At 29.2% G+C, this 24,398-nt stretch overlaps 1 protein-coding gene across 4 annotated transcripts in view; it reads left to right on the top strand.

The window, feature by feature from the left end:
* The window catches only part of RhoGEF2 (Rho guanine nucleotide exchange factor 2), a 230,186-nt gene that overhangs the window by 176,024 nt on the left and 29,764 nt on the right, over window positions 1-24,398 (top strand). For all 4 annotated transcript variants that reach the window (XM_036374967.2, XM_070108070.1, XM_036374975.2 and 1 more), the window contains 5 exons: window positions 4,300-4,745; window positions 4,806-5,397; window positions 5,482-5,539; window positions 5,614-5,733; window positions 5,805-6,004. In XM_036374967.2, the coding sequence (XP_036230860.2) occupies window positions 4,300-4,745; window positions 4,806-5,397; window positions 5,482-5,539; window positions 5,614-5,733; window positions 5,805-6,004 (1,416 nt within the window). The remainder of the gene's footprint in view (window positions 1-4,299; window positions 4,746-4,805; window positions 5,398-5,481; window positions 5,540-5,613; window positions 5,734-5,804; window positions 6,005-24,398) is intronic.

A 24,398-nucleotide genomic window follows, 5' to 3' on the forward strand; every position in this document is an offset into this window, starting at 1 on the left:
TTGTGTGTGTATGTTGATTACATGTATAATGTGTAAGTGTGTTTGTTTGTCAGACTGCGCGTGTATAGCTCTATAAACCACACATCGTATTATTTGCCGGCCAATACACACATGTATCCTTGTACATTAGGGTGTCCGTTATTCTCCATACTAACTGTTTGCTTTTCCGACGCCCCTGAAGTTATTGTAAAAAAGAAAGAACCAACGTAGACAAGCTCTTTATATTGTATTTTCGACAAACATAAAGCTTACTGACTTTTTCAAAAAATCTAAAGTTGTGGAGGAGGTGGACATTTTGTTTGTTTTGGGTTTTTTCGTTTTTAAGTCGGAAAAAGGTTTTTTCCTTAATATTTTAAATTAAAAAAAAATTGTGTATGAGGAACATATGTAAGTAGTTTTACTCCGAATTCCGTCAAAGAAAGTTTTTTTTTTGTACTAGATAAGAGTAAAAAACCCAAATACTTGATTATTTAAATTTTTCACATAAATTTTTAGGTTATGTGAAAGAGGTCTTAATATAAAAGTTCTGCATCTTCTTATTGCCGAAAACTTTTTCATATAACTTTTTTCTATAGGTCTCGTAGTTTTGCAGGAATTGAGTTAAACCTTTTTTTAACCCTTAAAAATTCAACCACGCCCCTCCCCTTCCTCCTGCCGACCTCAAACCGGCCATAAATTATTTTTTCTTTATCTTTTAATATTTTATCTTTCGTTTCCAATGGGTTTCAATCTATTATGAACTTCTTTCACTTTTAACCATTTTCAACGGTTTTTGCACTGGTTTATTTTTTATATTTTCATTAAACAAGTAAACCTAAAACCTTAAAGAAATTATATTCTAGTACAAAATTTTCCACTCTTAAAAAAAAGTGTTAATAATTTTTGCCATAAAACCACTGCTTTAAAAATTATACAGAGTTAACATTACATATCAAGTGTACGAGTACTGCATTCATACAGTACACCATGTCGCATGAGCAACACGGAATTCATAATTCACTTCTATGAATGTTCAGTTCATGTTATCTTTAGCTTTAACTGCGTATAACTGTGAAAGGAGTGATTTTATGGAAAAAATTATTAGGACCTTTTTTGTAGAGCAGAAAATTTTGTACTAGAATATAATTTTTTCAAGGTTATTGGTTTACTTCTTTAAAGCAAAAAATCACAAAGTCTCATGTTATATGTTGGAAATATGATTTTGGCACGGTTTAAATTGAAAATATAAAGCTTTTTTAGTAAAAAAACTGAAACTTCAGGGAACAACTTGGGTAAAAAAATACTAATATTTTTTTTCGCTTGGTATTCTGAAAAAAAAAAAATAGAAAACTGTAAAGTGGAGGACCGTCCTGTTACAATTAAGAGCTCATACTTGGAGAGACTTTCTTGGAGCAAAAAAAATCGTTTTTTTTTGTCTCACCCTAATATACATATAATATATACTGTGTGTTCTTCAGCGCCACTAAGTAGGCCAACAGTCTTGAATTACTGACAATAACACGCACACATGCATGCATATGTATATACAAAGAACACACATATATACATATATGGAGCAAGCAAAGCAGTCAGTCAGACTTGCAGACTTGTTGTATAAATGCCAGCTTATGTTTGCATTACGTTTGTTACTGACACTTATTAGTGCGCGGCGCATTACAGCAGCAGCCCAAGCTAGTGTTGGAGCGTCTGTATGTGTGGTAAATACATTTATGCTTGTGTATATATGTGTGTTTGTGTTTTAGGTGTATTGGGTCAGAGCAGACGCGGCGACAGTTGTCCGTCGCAGACATGGCGGGGTCACCGGGTTGCCACCTGCGGCAGCTGCAACGATTATAGCGCATAAATTCACTGTAATTTGTGTGCTTGTCACTGTAGTTGTGTAGTTGTTGTTGTCGCTGACAAGTTCACATCAAAACAGGCGCAGTCTCGCAGCGTCATTGGCTGTTGGCGGCGCCGTGCTGTGCGCTGAAGTCCTCAATTCGATCGACCGACCAGCCACTGACAGGTTTATGCAGGCGCCTTCTGCTGACAGTGTCTTATCGAATATTGCTAGCAACAGGTTTGCGCTTACCGATGAGCGTGTAACGTTAGTAACGGTGGTACTTGTGGTAATTGAGCAGTTGTGGAATATTTTTTTTTTCCATTTCATTCAAGACAAGATCGCATAATATTTTTTTTTTTGTCTTCAAATTATGTTTTAGTTGTGCAAAATATTTAGTGTTTTTTGAAAATTGAATTAAATTGTAAATAAGAGGTAAATAAATTTTAAACAGCGCAATTATGTCATCAAATGAATCAGTGTAATTCACCGAAACGCAAAATAGTGAAATAGTAAAATAACTGTAAAACAAACATTGTAGCTTTTGAAAGCGAACTCAATGTGCCCGCGAAAAGTGTAATATCAGCAACAAAATGAAGAGTAAAATCCGTTATACACGCAGCAAAAGCTTTAAGGAAATACTCGGCTATAATTATGACAAGTAAGTTTCGGCACTGAAACGGCCGATTTAAGAGCAGCGCTACAGTGTGTAATGTTAAAGTGAATAAATTTAATGTAATTTAAAATAATTTGATTTAGCTAATTAAGCTAAGTAAACGTGGCTTTATGTGACAGCTGACAATTTAAACTCAAGTTAATTAATTATACTGTTCCTATTTATATTTATGAATTAATTAATTTGCTCCTAATTACATACATCAAATTAATTTAATTTAATTTTGCTAGTTAGTATAGTAAGGCTAACCCATTCTAGCCTTATGTGACAGCTGACAGCTTGAACTCAAATTAGTTCATTAAACCAATCTTGTTTGTAATTATGATAATTTGGTCCTAATTACGTCAATTCAATTACGTTAATTCAATTACTTGTATTTAATTTCATATTTATTAATTTATTTCAACTATAATTATGTATGAATATATTTATTATTCTTCTTTAACTATTTAAGTAACAATAATTAAGTTAATTACAACTAATTATTTTTATTTTAATTTATTTAAACTAATTAATTTAGGTTAATAATTAAATAAAACAGAGTTTAATTAGTTTACTCAAGTAAACTTCATTTGTTTATGGTATATTGACTCAATTTAACGGTAATTTATTGTAATTAAATCAAATTAATTTTGAATAATTTATTATTTGTCTTCATTGTATATTAATTTCTGCTTATTTAGTTGTATGAATTTAAATATGGGTTTATTTGTTTAATTTACATATAAAATAATTATACCCTTAAGTTAATAAATTAAATTGATTAAATTAACATTTATTGGTTTCCCCTTAGTTAACCCATTTTACTTAAGAAATGTGTCTAAAATTTTAATTGAAATATTTGTGTTTTTATTATAAGTATATCTTGAAGAAGAACCGAATTAAATTAAATTAATTATAACTAATTTTATTATTTTTATTTTATATTAATTTTCGCTAATGTACTTGTTATTACTGCAATTCAAATTAACCTTAATGTTTTATTTAATTAATATCTTGTAGCATAATATCTTATTTAATTAATTTAATTTACACAAAAATAAATTGCTATTATAATATTTAATTAATTTAATTCAATTAGAAATTATTTATTTTTCCTTAATAATTTCAATTTTTATTTAAAGTAGCCGACTAAATGAAATATATATTTGATTATTCTAACAAGTTTAATTAAACTAATTAATTACATTTAATTTGTTATAATTTTTTTTTTAATATCTAATTTTAAGATTTTAAATTAAAAATTATTAACTTTGCCTTAATTAAGTAACTTTTAAAAAGAGAAGTGCCCGACTAAATGAAATATATATTTGATTATTCTAAACACTTTAATAAAAAAAAAATTTAATTAAAATTATTATATTTAATTTATTATAATTAATTATATTTTTTTTTAATTTGTAGATATTAAATTATTTATATTTTTTTTTTAATTTGTAGATATTAAATTATTTATGAAAACAAAAAAACTTTTCCTATTCATCATAAACTTAAAAAAGATTGTTTAATTAAAATTCAAATATATTATTAGATTGAATTAATGTAATTAATTGGTTCGAAGTTTTTACTTAACCAAATCCCATAATATTATATTTAAATTAAAAAGATTTCATATATTTCTATTTATTAGAAATTAAATTATTTAGCTTTAATTAAATTTTCTATTCAATAAAATATTGCGTCGAAAAATTTTCTGATCATCGACATATATACATACATTTATATATAAATATCTATCGTTTCCACAAAGTAATTATTACTTCACTAATTATTTCCCATTTACTTTTCCCCCCTACCAATAAAGCGATGAGCAAGCCGATGTTGGACTCTCCAATTCCAACTTCACCGCAAGTTCCAATTCTAGTCTTTCCTCGGGTGGCGGCTCTGAGAGCCCCAGCACCTCCATGGAACAAATGGGTGGCGCCGGTGGTGCAACCGCCACCGCCACCGGCCATCCGATCACACATCACCACAGCATGCACGCCCACCACACCACACCGCACCATCACTTGCATCAGCACAGCCATCAGGACTCGTTTCATGGCAGCATTGGCAGCGGCTCGATGAATACCAGCTTTTGGGGCAGCAGTTTTGGTGGCGTCGGCACCGGTCAGCCCGGACAGCGACAGTGGAATTTCGAGAGTGATGAGGAGGATGATCTCAACGAGGCCGATTGGAGTTCAAATGTCACGGCGGAGCTATTGGCTGCGCTCACCGATGCGGAGAAAAAGCGACAGGAGATTATAAATGGTGAGTGTCACATCGAGTATATACAGAATTATAATAATATATTTTTCCATTACATTGTAGAAATTTACCAAACCGAGCGCAGTCACGTGCGCATTCTCAAACTATTGGAGCGTCTCTTCCTCTTACCGCTGCAGGATAGCAATCTGCTCACGGCAGAACATATAACGCTCCTCTTCCCGCCTGCATTACTCTCGCTGCGCGAAATTCATGCGACCTTCGAGCAACAATTGAAGCAACGTCGCGTCGAACATAATCACGTGGTCACACATATTGGCGATCTGCTATCCGGCATGTTCTTTGGCAATTCCGGCGATGATTTGTGTCAATATGCGCAGCAATTTTGTGCGCGTCAACAAATCGCATTGGAAGCGCTGAAGGAGAAACGTCGCAAGGACGAACAGTTGCAGAAGCTATTGAATAAGGCCGAATCGCATAAGGCCTGTCGACGTCTGCAGTTGAAAGACTTGCTACCGGCGGTGCTGCAGCGTCTGACCAAGTATCCGCTGCTCTTCGAAAATCTGTACAAAGTGACGATACGCGTGGTGCCCGACGACCTGTCCGAAGCGGAGGCTATACAGCGTGCGCTCGAGTCGTCGAAGAAGATACTCGTCGATGTTAATCAGGCTGTAAAGACCGCCGAAGACACGCATAAGTGAGTACTATATGCAATTTTGCCTATGTACAATATATAATATATTGCCTATGTGTATGACTCCACTTTTCACCTCTCTTGTAGATTGCAAAACATTCAGCGGAAGTTGGATAAATCGACTTTCGACAAGGATGAATTTAAAGTGCGTATCTATATAAATCTACACTCTAAATAAAAATACACCATATAATGATTTTCTTTCTTTTATTTACGCAGAATTTGGACTTAACGCAGTATCGTCTCATACACGACGGTAGCTTGACAATGAAAAAGAATCCCAGCATACAATTGCACGGTCTACTCTTTGAGGATATGATTGTGTTGCTTACCAAACAGGTACTTCTTACACATACATTTTTTTTCATTAACATAATTTAATGCCTCTTATTTGCTTCTCCACAAACTAGGACGATAAATATTCGTTGAAATATTTGCATGCCCCACGCAACACTGAGGTCAATAATAAGCCCGTCAACCCCATCATGAGCATCGATTCAGAGACGCTGGTACGACAAGAGGCGGCCGACAAGAATTCATTCTTTTTAATTAAGACGAAAACATCACAAATGTTGGAGTTACGCGCACCAAGCAGTTCCGAGTGTAAAACGTGAGTACACAGCTTTTTTTTTGTTTTTTATATATTGTAGAAAATAGTTTTATTAAACTACGAAGGCATTCAAAAGTAGCGGAGCTCTCAATAAACTTCAGAAACTTATTGTTTAGTATTTTTAAAAATGTATTCAGTATACTTATGAAGACGAAGAGTATTAAAATATATGTTTTATTAAATTGCTTTTAAATAAAAATTTCTGAGAAATTATTATTTCGAACAATTATCTCTTAAGTTATAATAGTAAAATCAGAATTTATTGTTTTTTTGACAAAAAGAGATTATTTGAGAAATTATTATTTCGATAATATAGCAGTAAAATTAAAATTAATATTTTTTTATAACAAAAAAATTTATTAATTTGTAAACAAAAAAAAATTAAAACTCCCACATTTTTTATTAATTTGCAAACAAAAAAAATTAAATCTCCCTCTTTTTTGCTGCAGTTGCTCTTAAATACCATAGCTTTGTTAAAAAATGTGTGTTTAATTATTTTTACACATTCCGCGAAACTGAACGTTATAATAATAACACAAAATTGTCAATATATTCAAATTCCTATTCAAATACCGTTATTTTATAATTGAAAAGTGTTAGGCGCTGTTCTTTGCTCTTCAAAAGTCAGAACTCTCAAAAACACTTTACTTTGTCGAATATAATTAGAAAAACATCACAAAAAATTCCAGACAATTTTTAAAAATGTCGAAAAGTGCGTTATTCAATTATATCTTCAGGTTATGATTGACAGTGAAATTTATTTGAATACAATACTTGTTAACGTTTACAAAATCGTCAGAAGTTATATTTTTTCTTAATTTAATTTCACTTAACTTAAAAGAACTTAACTTAACTTAACTTAAATGAACTTAACTTTACTTAAATCAACTGAACTTATCTTAAATCAAGTTAACTTTACTTAAATCAAATTAAGTTAACATAATATAACTTATCGTATTTATTGCGAATAAATATTGAAATTAAAAAAATATTTTAAACCGAAACTTAACGTATTTTTTACAAATCAATTTTCAAATTTATACAAAAAATTAAAAATTTATTTGCCTAAAAATATACAGCAAACTTTCATGATTTCGCTAAGACTTTGACTGACTGAGACCGTCTTTCAATTATTTTATGCATTTTATATATACAAACTTGCATACATTTTTATGCAAGATACAAATATTCAAACAACAAAAATTTTAAAACTTTTTGATCACAAACAAGTAAGCAAAGCAACAATATTTAATATAAAAAGTAAATCATTTTTTATTCTAACCGTTTTTCAATTATTTATTGTTGAAAATAAGAATCGCTTTTTTAAAATAAATTTTTATTTGTTTTTAGCTTTATTACTTTAATTAGTAATAGCAATCTTATAGTAATAGCATACTACTTGATTGTTTTTACGACTTAAAAACATTCACGCTCGGCATGGCAACGCAAACCACAACACTGCAGTTGACATTGCATTTCTTTCATAAATATCTCTCTACATATGTATGTTTGTATAAAGATGTATTTATTTATATTTTTTACAAATACATTGCGTGCGCATTCAGCATGCTCACCAGACAATTCACCTGTCAGCAGCGCAATTAAGTGCGTCACAAAAATGGTTGTTTTCTTTATTACCTCAAATGGCTAAGCATTCATATAATTTACGCGCTTTCCGTGAAATTTGCTGTTGCGTATAAATTGCGGATTCTTAATAGAATTTATGTGCTAGCATAGAAATACGAAATATTTTCAATACAAATGTTATTGTTTATTTATTCTATTTCTATTTCTACTCTTTAATTTTATTTGTTTATACTTTTGGTTTTATTTATTATACCCTGAACAGGGTGTACTGAGTTTCTCCCTTAGTTTTTGAGGTATTGATCTGAAAGTTAGCACCCTTTTTTACGCAAGAAGCTGCTCATTTGTCAGAATCGCCGATATCGAACCATTATAGCATATAGCTGCCATACAAACAGAACGATCCAATTCGAGTTCTTATACGAAAAACTATTTTAGTTGACAAGATATCTCTTAAAATTTAGCATAGATTATTGTTCACGACAAGGCCATAATCTCCAAACAATTTGTTCAGGCCGGATCACTATAGCATATAGCTGCCATATAAGCTGACCGTTCAAAACCAAAATAATCTTTTTATACCCTTTTATGCTATAAGAAATTCACCTGTCAAAGGGTATTATAGCCCCGCTGCAGCGGAAGTGAATGTTTATTTTAATTTTTTTTTCTTACTAATTTTTATTTATATTTTTTCTATATATTTTTTTTACTTCTTTTTTACTTTTTTAAAAATTTTTTTTTATTTATCTTTTAGTATTGTTATTACGTTCTTGTTTTTGTAACATTGAAATGTCGAAATGCGACATGAGTGTGGCATTTATTGAAATTGACTAGAACTAAAATATTAATGAGCATAACATATTTCTCTTAGGTCGTCTAATGTGTGGATTTATGTGTGTAATATATTTATAATATATGTATGTATGTATATTTTTAATATATTTATATAACGCTGCTTGCATGCACAGAATTTGTGTTGATACTTTTCATTGCAGCAGTGCGTCGAAATTGCTTCACTATCCATTTTAGCGCATATATATATTTCCCTACAAATTCTCTATGTTTCTTCCGCTTAACTGTTCTGTTGTTTTATTATTACTCATGCCAATAATTCCAATTGTGCGCATTGCATTATTGCATGCTACTCCCAGCTAATTATCCAACAATTATTATTAAAGCGAAGTGACTTGAATGTGGTGAGCTTCACATTGACCTTCACATGCCATTTAAATTATATTTTTTACAACGTCATATTATATATCGCTATGCTCGGTTTCACCCTTTCTGCACTTAGCGCGACATAGCGTATGAGTTACATTTAATTACCCACCAACTCTACAGCATTACTCATACGCACCGGCGGCGCGCCATCTGCACTTTGCAGCGAAACGTGTTTGCTTTATGCCATCATATGAGGTGCCACACATCATTATAAACAAACTGGCCATAACAAATTTTCATTCTTTGTGATTTTTCCGGCAAATAATTTGACAGCCCGTCGCTGTCATAACAATTCAAATTAAGCTGCTGGGTGGAAATTAAGGTGCTAAGTGCACGCAACCGACAGAAAACACAAATAAACGGCACACAAATCGTTTTCCTTTATTTATTTAAATTTTCCTGCTATCATTAGCGCAAATCGAGTTGTTTTATGACAGTACATTTATGTCTTGCAGTGTGTAATTTCTTTGAGGAATTTCGATTTTCGCTACAAAAGTCAATTACAATTATGTATTTGCGTATGTCGGCATATGTAAGCTCATTTATAACGCACTGTTGCACTCATATATCACAGCGGCAGCGTTGAAGGTTGCTGGTGGCAATAATTCCTGGCTCGCTTATTTAAGCAGCAAAGTGTCCGGTTGACAGCTCTTTTGTGGTGATTGTTGTGCCTACACACATAGTTATGATGTATTGCGTCTGTATATATGTTTGCAGCAGCTTGTTTGCTTGTCATCTACGCTGAACATGCCGCTGATTTGCCTCTACCCACCATTCACATATATAATATTTGTAAATATGTGCGTATATATACATATGTACATGGTTTTATGTATGAATGTATGTCTGCATGTAAGTATGTATGTATGCATATAAATATAAATCTATGTATGCTTTTCCTTGTTCCATTTCTTTTAGCGACGCGCCTGTTTCGCCGTCTTTTTTGTTGCTTAATTTGCCACCTATTGTTATTGGCTACTTTTTACATTGCTCTAGAAAATATATTTTTGTATGCTAATTTCCGCAGGGTCAAAGTTCTTAAGGCGTAGAATATTTTGTAAACAAATTAAAGCTTTTCGTTCATTCATATTTGGTTTAAGGGCATTGCGCTTATTGCGCTGATCTGACGTTGTGATAACAGTCAACTGTTTATTCAGAACTTCAGAACTTGAAAATGCTGTGCATAGTTTTATATTCCGTTTACGAAACAGAATGACACCGTTTAAAATGTGTATCTCTATAGACGAATGTTTTCTAAAAGTGTCAAAAAATTTTAAGATAAATTTGATCACCCCTGATTTCTGAAAAATTCTTTTTATTTAAATATTTGCATAAATTATAATTATTTTTCGAATAACATAAACTAAAATTCAAAAAATAAAATAAAATAAAATTTTAATTTAATTAATTTAAAAAAAAACCACACAAATAATAGAACAAAATCGTTTATATTTTTTTTAATGTTTTTTAATTTTTTTTTTTTTGTTTATTATTTTTTTTATTATTATTATTTTTTTTTGTAATTGTTTTTTAATTACTTTTTGTTTTAATTAAATTATTTTTTGTATTGTATAATTAACACATACATTTGTGTACGTGTGTTAGGTTCAGAAATGGCCATGAAATATTTGAAAAACTTTGGGCTAAAAGATTTGAAAGCAATGTTGTATTGTTACAATAAAAAATACATTTTTTTTAAATTAAAATAAAACTTGATTAAGAAAATTTAAGCTGTAAAATTTAACATAAATTTATTATGAATTTAAAAATAAAATAATACATATATAAATATTCTAATATAAAAAAATGTATTAAAACAAAATACATTGAATTTACACAAAAAAAAAAAAAACAATAATATGTGTAATATAAATACTTATTAAATTCAAAGTTTTAAACATTTTTATAATAAATCTGCTATTTGCATCAACCAATATATTTTATTGAACAAAATATTAAAAAAAGGTTTAAATATTTTTTATTATATAAATGTTTATAAAGTTCAAAAATAATTTTTTTAAATCTATTCTTAATTTTAAACCATTTTATTTTATTGAAACGGAATATTATAAAAAATTTTAAATAGTAATAATATTTATAAAATTTAATATTCATAATATTAATAAACTTTAATATCAATAATATTTATAAAATATAACAATTTGAAATTTTACTTTAAAAAACCTATGCCTATTTAAAAAAAAAAATTTAAACAAAACAATATACAATTTTTAAAATCAATTTTATATGATAAACATTTAAAAATCCAAAAAATTTTTTGGTAGAGCAAACAAATTTTCTACCAAATTAATTATGTGCTTGGAATTTAAAATGATTATTTTTAATTGAGTTAAAAAATTCAAAAGAAAAAAACAAATTTGTCTTAAAATAGTCAAACTTCAACCGTTAATATCTTTTAAACGCTTAGGTTTACGAAAAACCCGTAAAAGACCATTTTGTAGAGCATTCAAATCTACAAAACATATGAAACGAGCTTTTTTTTTTAAGTAGTTGGAAGCGAAATATATATTTTTCTATCTGATAATAAGAAAAAAATAAGAAAAACAATTAAGCGAGGGACCTTCCCGTTGAGAACCTTTCTTAGAGGTATTTATCAACCAATTTTTCAGAGTACACAGCGAAAAAAAACATTTTTTTTTACCCAGCCTAATGTGTATATATAGTAATTTAAATTCATTTTATGCAGCATTAAAATAATTTTACACAAAAAAAATGTTTATAATAATTATATATAAATATATAATAAGATACTCAAATATTATCGACGAAGTAAAAGTAGGAATACTTGTATTTGTTTTTCCAATACCTAAAATTAGTACTGGTAAATATTTTACAAATGTTTTTGACTAAAAAATCATATACATCGTGTTATAATTTATCCTAGTTAAAGTTGCCGCTATTTATAAAATAAACTTACAAAAAAAAATATCCACTAAGTTTTATTTCATAGTAATTTTGAAATATTTTTTTTTAAATTCATGAAAAAAAGCAAATTTATCTACGCAAGTTTTAACTACCTAACTACCGTACTGCATCACATCACGTTCTCTGCCCTCTCTTCTCCTTTCTGTGCACTCAAATAATCGCAAAGTAAACGCAAACGTTATTTTCCTCACGCATTCTAATGCTGTTACGAATCAACTTCAATTTTACCTAATTTGGTATTGAAATTAAATGATTTTTTTTTCACAAAACCAAATCAAGTACACATGTAATAATTTCCTTATGTGGGGCGCTGCTCAAAGCCATGCTGTTTTTTACTACTGATGACAGATGACAAAAAATCAATTAAAAATATATATAATTAATGTTTAACTAAAAAATGTAATACATTTCATTTCAATTAACGCGAAACAACGCGCAATTATAGATACAGATGCATATAGGTATATACAGTAGAAAATCGGTTTTTAGTTTAAACTGTAAAGAAATTCACAGATTCGAATTTAGATTATTATTTTATATTGAATTCAGTTGCTTGGTTTGCGAATCTCTTATAATATTTAATGCCTTTCAATCAGCTAAAAAATCTGGCAACTCTAACAAATTAAATTTAATGTAAAATACTTTTTATATTCACAAAGGTTCACTAGCTTTTAAATTCAACAGAGCTTTTTAAACTGTTTCTAAAAATCTGGCAACCCTAAAAAATTAAAATTTTTAGTGTATTTTTGTTTTTTGAGTACAAACGTTCACTAGCTTTCCAATAAAAGAGCTTTTGAATTTTTTCTAAAAATCTGGCAACCCTAAATTGCAAAATTAATGTAAAATATATATTTTTTAAATGCAAAGGTTGACTTGATTTGCACTGAAAGCTCTTTTGATTTTCTGGCAACCCTAAAAATTAATAGCTAATCCAAAATATTTTCTTTTATACTTACATACATATGTGTATAAAGATTCATCAGGTTTGCACTCGCAGCGCTTTTGAATTTTTTCTGTTCCAATCAGTGAACTGCTTTTCCTACAAGGCTCGCATGTGTTGCATTTTTTTACGGCTGACGTGAGTATCATTTGTCATGCCGCTCACTTGTGTTATTTTCACTTGGCGACGGCGACGGCGGCGGGCGACTAGCGGGTGCTCTCTGTTGCAGCCTAAAGCGGCGAACGTTCATTTGTAATTTACAAAACAAATCAAATTTAAGGTTAAATTGCCTTTAAAACGACAATCGAAACGACACTTGAAATATATGCACATTTATTTAACTGCACGAATGATTGATTGTCGCACAGCATCGTAAATAAGACATATGCACTTGAGTATTTATAAATATACGTATGTTATATATATGTATGTGTGTATAATTTTACTTACTTGCTCGTATTTTTGCTGGTCAGAGCAGTGGCTGATAAAGGAGTGGAGAACTTGGATATTTTAAGACAAGAAAAAACTAACGAAAATCTTTTTCCTCCAAATAAGCATTGACACTTCGAATTGAAATGTATTCGTTGAGCTCATTGATGTTTTCACGTGTTTGAGCGGCAAGAAAAAAGTAAATTAAGCGAACAAAAATTATTAATGTTAAATTGTAAATCGTTGACAATCGTTAACTTAGATAGTTTAATTTTTACCTGATTTGTAAAATTTTTACGGTTTTTTAATATTAAAAGCAAACAAATTTTAAATATGTATTATTATAATTATTTTTTACTGTTTTTTTTATATTTTTGTTAAATTTTTTTTTTGTTATTAATTTTTTTTATTGTTTATAAATATATTTGTTTTTAATATAATAATATTTTAATACTTTTTAAATTAAATTTAAAATTAAAAAAATATAAAATTTTGCTTTTCATTTTTTTTTTATAAAGCTTATAATTTTTTTTGTTTATATTATAATTATTTTTTACTGTTTTTTTATATTTTTGTTAAATTTTTTTTTTGTTATTAATTTTTTTTTATTGCTTATAAATATATTTGTTTTTAATATAATAATATTTTAATACTTTTTAAATTAAATTTAAAATTAAAAAAATATAAAATTTTGCTTTTCATTTTTTTTTTATAAAGCTTATAATTTTTTTTGTTTAATTAATTTTAATTTTCTGGTGATTTTATTTGTATTTTTTGATATAAATATTATTTTTTTATATTACTTAATATTGTTTATTAATAAATAATTTAATTTATTTGTACAATATATTTTATCGTAATTTTTCTTTTTCATAATTGTTATGTATTACTTTCTTCGGGTTAATTGATTAAAAATATTTTTGGTCAATATTTTTTTTAATATCTGTTTTAAATAAAAACTTGTTTGTAAGTTGAATTATGTTTTTATAATTATTTTATTTATACTTTTGTAAATATTTCTTTTTTTAATACTTTTTTTGAAATATTTTTTTTTGATGTTTTTTTTTAATATTTAAAATTTAATTTTTTATAAAATTTTTTTAAAGTTTCTTATAGATTTAGTATATATTTTCGTATACTATTTTTTTTAAATAGTTTTTATTAACAATTTAAATTTGAAGTTGCTTAAATTTTGTTTATGATTTTTTTTTTTATCAATTTTATAATAATTTATTTTTTTTTAATTTAATATAATTTTAACAAAATTTATTTTTTTTTAATTTAATATAATTTTAACAAAATTTATTTTTTTTTAATTTAATATAATTTTAACAAAATTTTGTTTTACTCTTATTCCTTTTTTAGATTTATGTTTAATATTTATTATATAATTTTTTATTTCGTTTTTTTATGTTATTATTTTTAAATTTTCTCGATATTTTTTTTCTTAATAAGCATCATCCTTTTCTGTCACATTTAAGTTGCTTCATTATATTGCTTCCGGCCTGAGCACTAGATTGTAATCTCAAAAGTACTTGCTGCGCCACTGAGTCATTGATATTTAGTTATTCATGTTTTTAAGTAGCGCTAAATTGTATTCCCGTGAAAAATATTATATTTTGTCGCGAAAATTCTATAGCTGAACAAAAATATTTCCACAATAAAAAAAACTGTAAGGTGAAGCACCTATACAAGCGCTAAAGTCAAATGCATATTTATGGGGCATAAATTTGAGATTTTCGCTTTACGGCATAAAATTCAATTGTAAGTTAAGCTGAACTTATGAACTCAAATTTCGAACCCTGCTACAGAAAACTATGAACCTGCTGTTGCATGATATGTATTTAGCTTGCGGTTTAACCGACTTGACGCCACAAAATGTGGCCATTCACGTATTCCTCCACATTTCGCCGAAAAAAAAATTAATTGTGTGTTTTCTTTTACGCATTTCTCACTCCCACAGCATTTCAAGTTCAATAACTTTTCCGATATTTAACTGTTCATTTTATTTTTGTTTTTCACTTATCGCACTCGAAGGTTAAGATAACTTCTTCGGTGTTCTCTATATCTAAGTTTCGTGGAAATTTTATCGAATAAATCTCGTCGAAGAGTTGCTGCGTAATAAGTTTGTTTATTATGCGCACGTTCTGGCCTTGAATATAAACTTTGAGCGCTACTTAACTGAGTTTCATATCGGTTGCTGCGCCTAAAAGCATACCTATTAGCTTCCGTATACTTAAAATTGCTTAAGCTGCGTGAATTCAATTCCACAACCATTTATGTAATGCGGCACACTTTTTGGCACTCGCTTTCTTCGTTAGGTAAACGCTTTGCTTTGCCTTGGTGGTTAAGCACATATTTATTTTTATAATTCCTTAGAAATTCTAAAACTTCCTCCGAGTGATGTGTGTATATAAATATTGATAAATTAATTTTCTAATTTCACGCGCCATTACCACTGCCGGTGGTCGGGCGTTGGAGTGCTAAAAATACACTTACGTGATTGTTTTGTTGTTGTTGAGGGATGAGTAGCTTTTTTTTCAAAGAAATTGTGATAAACACAAATTACAGTCACATTCGTATATATGTACATATGTATGTAAATTTTCACTTGGATTGTTTATATATGTAGATCTCCTTTATATACATATATATACTCGTATATAAATTTTGTAAAATTTCCAGAATAGCTTTTCCAAAATCAGGAGAGTATTGCCACCTACTTGAAATTGTACTATGTATATATTGCACTGAAAAAGGATCAGGGTTGCAAATAATGCATTAAAAAAGTAATTGAAGTAAAATTTGAGTTAATTTTTTTTTATTTTGTATCCGCATACCTGACAAAAAAGTAATTTTAAATTCAAAAATCGGACTAAAAATTTATTTTTAATTTTTACTCTCAACTAACGCATTGAAATTTCAATCTTATATACTTCAGAAATTTTCGAGTTTATTCAAATCAAAAAGTAATATTCTCAATTTTAAATTTTTAATCCCAAACATCTTGAACTAAAAAAATTAAAGTTTAATTTTTAATCCCAACATCGGGATTAAAAAATAAAAAATTTTAATTAAAAAATGTTCAACCATGATAAGGATCGGAGGTATTTTACAGATAAATTTAACAACACCTAGATCCCAAAAAAAAGCACACCATTTCAAAATGTATGTGAAAAATTTAAATAATCGAGTTAAATAATCAGGTTGTTTAATGTTCATCTTTTACAAAAAAAAATTATATTATTCCGTTTCATCTAAGAAATAGTAAACTTTTTTACTTTTTAACTTTAAACATTTTAATATAAATTGTGTTTTTTACAATATTATTACTATTGAGGCAAAATAATAAAAAATAGCCTGGTTTATAATTTATGTTACACAAATAAATAAATGTTTACAAAAAAAAAATTTTTAACAAAAAAAAAAATTTTTAACAAAAAAAAATTAAAAAAAAAATTTTTTTTGACAAAAAAAAATAAATTAAAAAAAAAAAATATTTTAAACAAAATAAAAATTTTAACAAAAAAAAATTGTTCAATACATATTTTTAATTTTAAAATTTTTTGTCAATATCTCTATTTTTAAAATTAAACTATATTTGAACACATCACAATTATTTAACAGTATTTAATTCTAAAATTACTATTTAATGATTGTTAACGGTCCAAAAATAAGCAGTCAACGCATAGCAAAAAAAAACTTTTTATTTATGAAAAAAAAATTACGCCTAAATTGAAATAAACATTTGTAAATTGTACGCTCAGAAATTTGGCGTTATTTCCGGCAAACGTACACGCTTCCTTTATGTATTTTCATTTCACATTTTATTAGCCCTTTCATTTGGAAAGTGTCACGTAGCCGCAAATACTTGAGTTTAGTCATCAAATATTCGCTGCAAATACTGCTCTTATGCCAAAGAAAATAAATATTTGTACAAAATAAGTAACTATCGAAAAGTGAAGTGCGCAGCTGATGACACATTGAACTCAGCAGCCAGTCAGGGTTAAAGCAATAGACGCATCAAGTATGTGATCCTAAATACAGTTATAAGTAAGTGTGAGTACCAAACATTAGCACTTTGAAATAAAAATGACTAGAAAACTGAGCTAAGTCGACTTGTACAAAACCGTCCGTCTGTATATACGCGGCCTCAATTTTGGAGATATCGATCAGTTATGTTTTCGTTCGTTTCGTTTTTTGCTCCCCAAGAAGCTGTTCATTTGTTAATGTGGTGCTCATACATACATACATATATCCACATATACAATAATATCAATATTTTTTTTAGAAAGCTGAAATATGTTTTATCCTTTTCCTGTATTACACCCACTAAATATATTTTTAGCCCCGTTACTTCAAAGTCTCATTATCCATTAGGGTATATGCTGTAACAGTCAAAAAGCTAACAAAACAGTTGCCGAAAATTTTCGACAAACAAAAAATGTCTACCGCCGCAACAGCACAAACAATGTCATACACGCAACTTTATGTTGGTTAAATTTTTTCAGTTTCTTTTATACACCCACACTGCAGCTATTTTGCTTTAACAACGAGTACATACCGAGCGCTGAAAATTTTTATTGTTTTTTTTTTTTTTTTGTATTTTAAACATTTATCAGCTATTACGCAACTGTTCGTTGTCTTTTTAATGCTGTGCGCAACGCTGAATGCTGTCAGAATAATATTCTAACGGTTTTCTTTTCAAACATAACATTTGCATAACCTTTCTGCATACATTTACGTCTGTGTTTGTATGTATATTTACCTTCTCAAAGAAAGTGCTGGTTTTGATTGCTGTTTTTATTGCTTTTGTTTCTGTGTAATCGTCAATCATGCCACCGTTATAAACGTTCAAGTGTGGTAAGTGGAAAATAATTAGCTTCTCCTCCGCAACCAGGGTGCAGCAGCATTGAGGAATCCGTTCATTTAACCCGCCCACGTGTATGTTTATGTGTACAGACACTTAGTCAACTTTTCCATTGAATGCGCCTACGGACCTAAAAACAATAGTCGAACTTATTTTTTGTTACTTATTCATTGCTTCACTTAGTCCTCCATTTTGTATGCCTGCTATGCGCGAATTTGTTTTGCATAAAAGAAAAATCTACGGAAATTATTTAACTGCGTATAACAGCGCACATTGTACGCTTAGTTACAGGTGCCACTAAATGAGCAATCAAATGTGGCGAAAATAATTACAAATCTCGCTTGCTGCCTCATTTTGTGCGAACTGCTCCAATTTCCAGCCACCTTTTCGCTCTTCTGCTGCCCTTGTCGACTTTCTGCGCCAACGTGTGTTCGCTTTCGCCCTCCAGTTTGGTGAGATTGGTGATTTGGAGACTAACGAGCAATTAAATGCCAAAAATATTAAAATCCCGTGGGCGTTTGCTGGAATTAGTGGCGGTTGTAGACAAGCAGGCTTTAAATAGCTGCTATTTGCTTATGTAAATTTTTCAAGAAATCTATAATTTCTGCTGAGTATTTACCGATTTGCTTTGAAAAGTGAAATACATTTATTGCCTGCTTATATAAACTTATTGCTTTTGTGAAAAATATAGTTGCGTGTTTCAAACACAATTTATTGTTCACCTTTCATAGGCAGCCGGTGCGTATACGTAACATTTGTATGCTTATACTTCTTAAGTGATAACAAGAGGTTACTCATACGTTACGTACACACCGATTTGCTTTGAAATACATATTATGTATGTCAATGCAGATTGTGTTATTAATTTCTTTCTTATTTTATATTAAGTATATTTATCGAACGCACATTTCTGCGATATAAAATTTTCTCAGCACAGAGTTCTTAACAGGGATTCGAGAAATATTATTCTCATACTGCAGGAAGCTGTCTGCATATATTTATACCCCGAACAGGTTATATTAAGTTTGTGGTGAATTTTGTTACACCCAAGAGTAAACATCGCAGACCCTATTAAATATATATATAAATGAACAGAGGGATGAGCTGAGTCAACTTAACCATGTCCGTTTTTACATAAATCTGCAAATACGTGAACTAGTGTCTCACTCTTCGCGATATCGATCTGAAATATTGCATACGTTCTTTTTTCTACAAAAAGCTGCTCTTTTGTCGAAATCGCCGATATCGAACTACTATAGCATATAGCTGCTATACAAACTGACCTATCGAAATTAGGTACTTATATGAAAACCTTCTTTATTTGTCAAGATATCATTACGAAATTTGGCCTGGATCATTGTCTAAAAAAACGCTACACTTTCTGAAAAAAGTGTTAAAATCCAATCACTGTAGGATATAGCTGCCATACAAACTCAACGATTCAAATTAAGTACTTGTATGGAAATTTTTTTTATTTGTCGAGATAACATCTCGAAATTTGGCATGAATTATTATTCGAAGCAACCCTACAATTTCTGAACAAGTTGTTCAAATCGGATCACTAAAGCATATAGCGGCCGTACAAACTGCTTATTGTTCGCTCGAGATCAATTTTTTTTATACACTTTTATGATATAATATACATATTTATATATATATATATGATATTTATTTCTTTTTTTGTATTTATTTTTATTTTTTATTAATTTTTTAATATTCGGTACTATTTTTCAAATTAAAAGTAAGTTTATTAAGTTTTATTTTCAACATAATTTTTTTTATTGTTTTTTTTTTGATATTAGTACTTACATTTTACTCTTCTCATTTTTTCTTTTTAAATTTAATCATTTATTTCCCAAAACTTAAATGGCTCATCAAACTTGATTATATCTTTAAAGTTAGCTACGTTCGCATGCATGTATGTGTGTACATGTGAATGTATGTCCATTCCGCTAAAAGTGCGATAAGCATTGCCAAAACATAGTATTTTCTCTTGCAAACAAAAATAACAACAACTACAAAAACAACACTGCAAACAATCAAACCAAGAAGGGGGCATGAACTTGCAATTGCTAATTTGGTTGCTCTCTTTTATTTATTTGTTTTTTTTTCATTTTTATGTTTATTTACCCAACGCAACACTTCGAATGAGCAAAAACAAATAACAACAATAATACAATTGCTGCGCGGCCGCAAACAAAGCTGTAGCTCATTCGATATTCGCCGCTTTTGGTCTACGCTTGTAGCTGCCAGCTGATCGGCTTAAAATTTTCATAACCGCAAACGCAACAACAAAATAACCAACCAACCTTCTCAACGTCGGCCAAACAGCACAGACTGCCAGGCCACTCTATGCGCTGCTCTCTGCCAGTTGTACATTTCGTCGCCGTCATTTTCGTTTCGCCACAATGATTGCTCATTTTACGATGCCTTACGCTGCGCTGCCACACGAGTGTTGCAGCCATTGTTGTTTGTTTACATTTGGAACGCTTCACTGGCATCTACCAACCACCCATCCACCGCATAACCTCTTGTCTCGCCTGTGTTGGCATTTAGTGCAGAAGGAAGCGCGTAGCGTTCCGTCGTCTAGCTATGTGGTCGGCATTTGTCGAACGCTTTTGTTGTTGTTCCGCTCGTTGCCGTTGTCGTATCGACCTTGCCCGTCGTCGACATTGGCTTCTGTTATGTCTGTGTCGTTGGCGTCGGCGTCGGCGTTGGCGTTGGCGTTGCTGGAGGCAGCGTCGCTGTAAAAGCAACCGTCAAAAGCTTTCCTGCACTCAGTGTTGTCGCGCCATTTGATGTGCGTGCATGAGAGCAATTGCGGTGCGCATTTCATAGTTGAGTTTGCACATAAAACGACGCTCATTGATAGATTAATAACAAACAATTTTGCGATTTTTTGGTGAACTTTCAATAATATAAAGCGTAAAAGTGTGTGAATTAATCGAGAAATGTCGTGAAATAGTGAATTTTATGCAAATTATTGATAAAAAAAATATTTAGGCTAGTAAACATTTTGTGTAGTGAAATTATAATTTAAAATTGTAATAAATGTTGATAAATATGAAAGTGATTAATTAAATAAAATTTAAAAAAAAACAAAAATATTATATGAAATAATTAATCTAATAAAATTAAAAAAACAAAATGAAAAATATGAAATATTTGAATAATTTAATTAAAAAAATTAATTACTACACAACTTAGTTTAAAAAGTTAACTAAAAATAAAAATATTTAAATAATTTAATTTAAAATATTATCACTATAGATTAAATTTAAACATTATAATTAGCAGATAAAATAATTTTATATAAAAAACTTGAAATAATTAAAAAATTTTAGTTAAAAAATTTAAATAGAATTTAATTAGATTAAAAAATTTTAATAAAATTAAATAATTTTAATAAAATTAAAAAGTTTTAATAAAATTAAATTTTTTTAAAAAAATTAAAAATTTTTAATAAAATTAAAAAAAAATAAATTATTTAATTAAAAAAAAATAAATAAATAATTTGGTTAAAAAATTCTTAAATGTACTCAAAACTCTATATACATTTCGCATTTATAAATTTTGAAAAGTTTTTTTGCACATTACATCTTTTCTTCTTGTGCCACCGTCTGTTTGTGGTTTATGTCCATCATTGTGTTTGCCGCTCGCTTGGCTCATTATTATCGCCGTCGCGCCAGTAATTGCCAAAAAAAATCTTCAAATGCCATATTATTACAAAGCCAAGCATAAATAAAATAAAAATAAGTATGCAAGCAAATTGTATAGCGTGTTTGTGAGATTATAAATTCAAATCAAAAAGTGTTGTGCGCATTAAAAGCGAATTTGATAAACAACAAAAATTGTTAAAAATTACAAAAAAATATCGAAAAGCGAAATTTATACGCCAAATTATAACTGAAATAAAAATTATTTCAAAAATACACAGTGCGTCAGTTTAACAATAACAATAAAAACCACAACAACACCAAATCACCCAATTGAAACGCAACTAAAACGCTTAAATTGTGCAAAATCAAGCGAACAGTGTAAATAAAATATCAAATTCAGTAAATATATAGCAAACAACAAGCGAATTTCGCTGTATGCTACAATAGTGAGCTTATCTGAGTGGTATATCGCCGCATGTGCCGCAAATAGCAGAAACAAAATCTGCTTAGATGTAGTTATATTTGTATGTATGACCGTTGTGTGTGTTTTGTGTGTGAGTGTGTGTCTGTGTGTCTGTGTCTGTTTGTATGGCTTGCGAGTATATTAAAAAAACTAATATATAATCCATATGAAAACCATATCAGGCCAGTTGTTGTTGTTGTTGCGCTGTGGCTAAACAACTCACAACTTATTTGTACAGCTAATGTTTTCTTAAAAAATACACACACGCACAGGTTTATGTATATGCCGTAGTAATAATATACAAATGTGGCAGCATCATAAATTCAAATTTGTATAGCTGCTTCATTGAAATATGATTAAAGCGCGTAGAGGCTTGCACTTACTTATATGTATTTAATATATATATATAGTTGATATATATATATATTTGATATATTTGTAATTATTATATATACAAATGTACAAAGGTGCTTTTTTGTATATATTTATATATCTTTACATTTCAATATTATTTTAAATAAAAATCTGCGTCAGCCTTTCAACACTTGTGGCGGCAACTGCTCGTGCTCCATTTACAGTTTTCCAAATCTCTGTTGTTGTTATTGTTATTGTTTTTCGAAATTTTATTAAAAACGTTAACTTCGTTTTCAACGCGACTAATATCGCTCATAAATAAAAAAAAGTTTTGCATACAAAAACTTAACTTTGATTGGTCACTTTATATGTCAGCTATATGCTGTAGTGGTCTGGTATCGGCAATTCCGACAAATGAGTATATTTTGTTTTTATTGGTGAGAACCATATATCAAAAACTGAGGTACTAAGTAGTATACCCTGTTCAGGGCATAAAAAAGCGACTCTTTGATCAACCAACTCAGCGCAGATGGACATTGCCAGCAACTTAAGTATCTCTGTTGCCACAATTAATAGGTGATATTAAACATTACCAACATGTTTAATTGAAATCTTAAATAAATATTTTGCTATTTGGCGCAAGCTAATATTTATTTTGCAACCAAATTCATTGTTGTTTTGAAAATTTGCAGCAGAGACAAAAACAAAAACACAAACGCATATACATATATTTGATATTTATTGGATTTCGGCATTAAGCGTTAATCGCCTTTGCTCTTTGCATTTGGCATTGCACTTATTGAATTTAAACGTGTTCTTGCTGTTGTTGTTGTGCAAAAAATGCAAAGCTCGTTATAATTTTATAGCGTATGTTTCACTGTTAAAATATATTGTAAATACTTGATGCGTAGAAATTAGCATCTGCAACCGGCGCGCACTTAAGCAGTGCATCGACAACTCGCTTAATTTATGCCTATTTTGTTTTGGGTTGTAAACAAGTTTTAATGAATGTTATAAAGCAGATCACTGGCTCATTAACATTATAAAATGTAAAATATAGCTCGTAAGGTGATAGAAAGTTCAGTTACAGTGACAATGAAAGCGAATTCTAAAATTTAGCAGTAAATTTGCAACGGCAGTTCTGAACAAAAATGTTTGAAAGAAAAACATTTAAACCCCTTTAGTTTGCTGCCCCATTGGCAATTTATCAATTTAATTTAATTTGAAAATATGAATTAAAATTTATGAAAATATTCAAACAGTTGGCAACCCGTCACAAAACGTAAACCTTGTTCAAGTTATGTGCAAGTTGTGTTTTGTTCACTTAATTAATTTTCTTTGATTTAAATAAGCAAACAGCTGGCAACACTCCACAGAAAATATTTTTAGCTGTTAGCTTTGTGAATATCTTCAGTAGTTTGACACACATATTGTTATATTTTATTAATTTATTTTAATAAAAAATTATCAAACAGCTGGCAACACTCCTTAATTTATTTTTTTTAACTGTGAATTGTCATAAATATCTTTAGTTTGACACACATATTGTTATATTTTATCAATTTATTTTATTAAAAAATTATCAAACAGCTGGCAACACTGCTCAATTTATTTTTTTAACTGTAAATTGTCATAAATATCTTTAGTAGTTATGTGTGTCAACATATTGTTATATTTTATCAATTTAATTTAATTTTAAAAATAGAGAAGGCAACACTTCTCAATTTATGTTTTAACTGTAATCCTCCTTAAACATCTTCTGTTTGACACCCATATTGAAATAGATATGATTTTAATCAAAAAGATTTTAATTTATATATAATTTTAGCTTATATATAATTTTAATTTATATATAATTTTAATTTAATGAGAAATATTCCAACCGGATTGTTGCTATCCTAAAAAAGTATTTTTAATTGTTGCCTTCA

The sequence above is a fragment of the Bactrocera oleae genome, chromosome 4 (genome assembly GCF_042242935.1).
Source record: "Bactrocera oleae isolate idBacOlea1 chromosome 4, idBacOlea1, whole genome shotgun sequence".
NCBI lineage: Eukaryota > Metazoa > Arthropoda > Insecta > Diptera > Tephritidae > Bactrocera > Bactrocera oleae.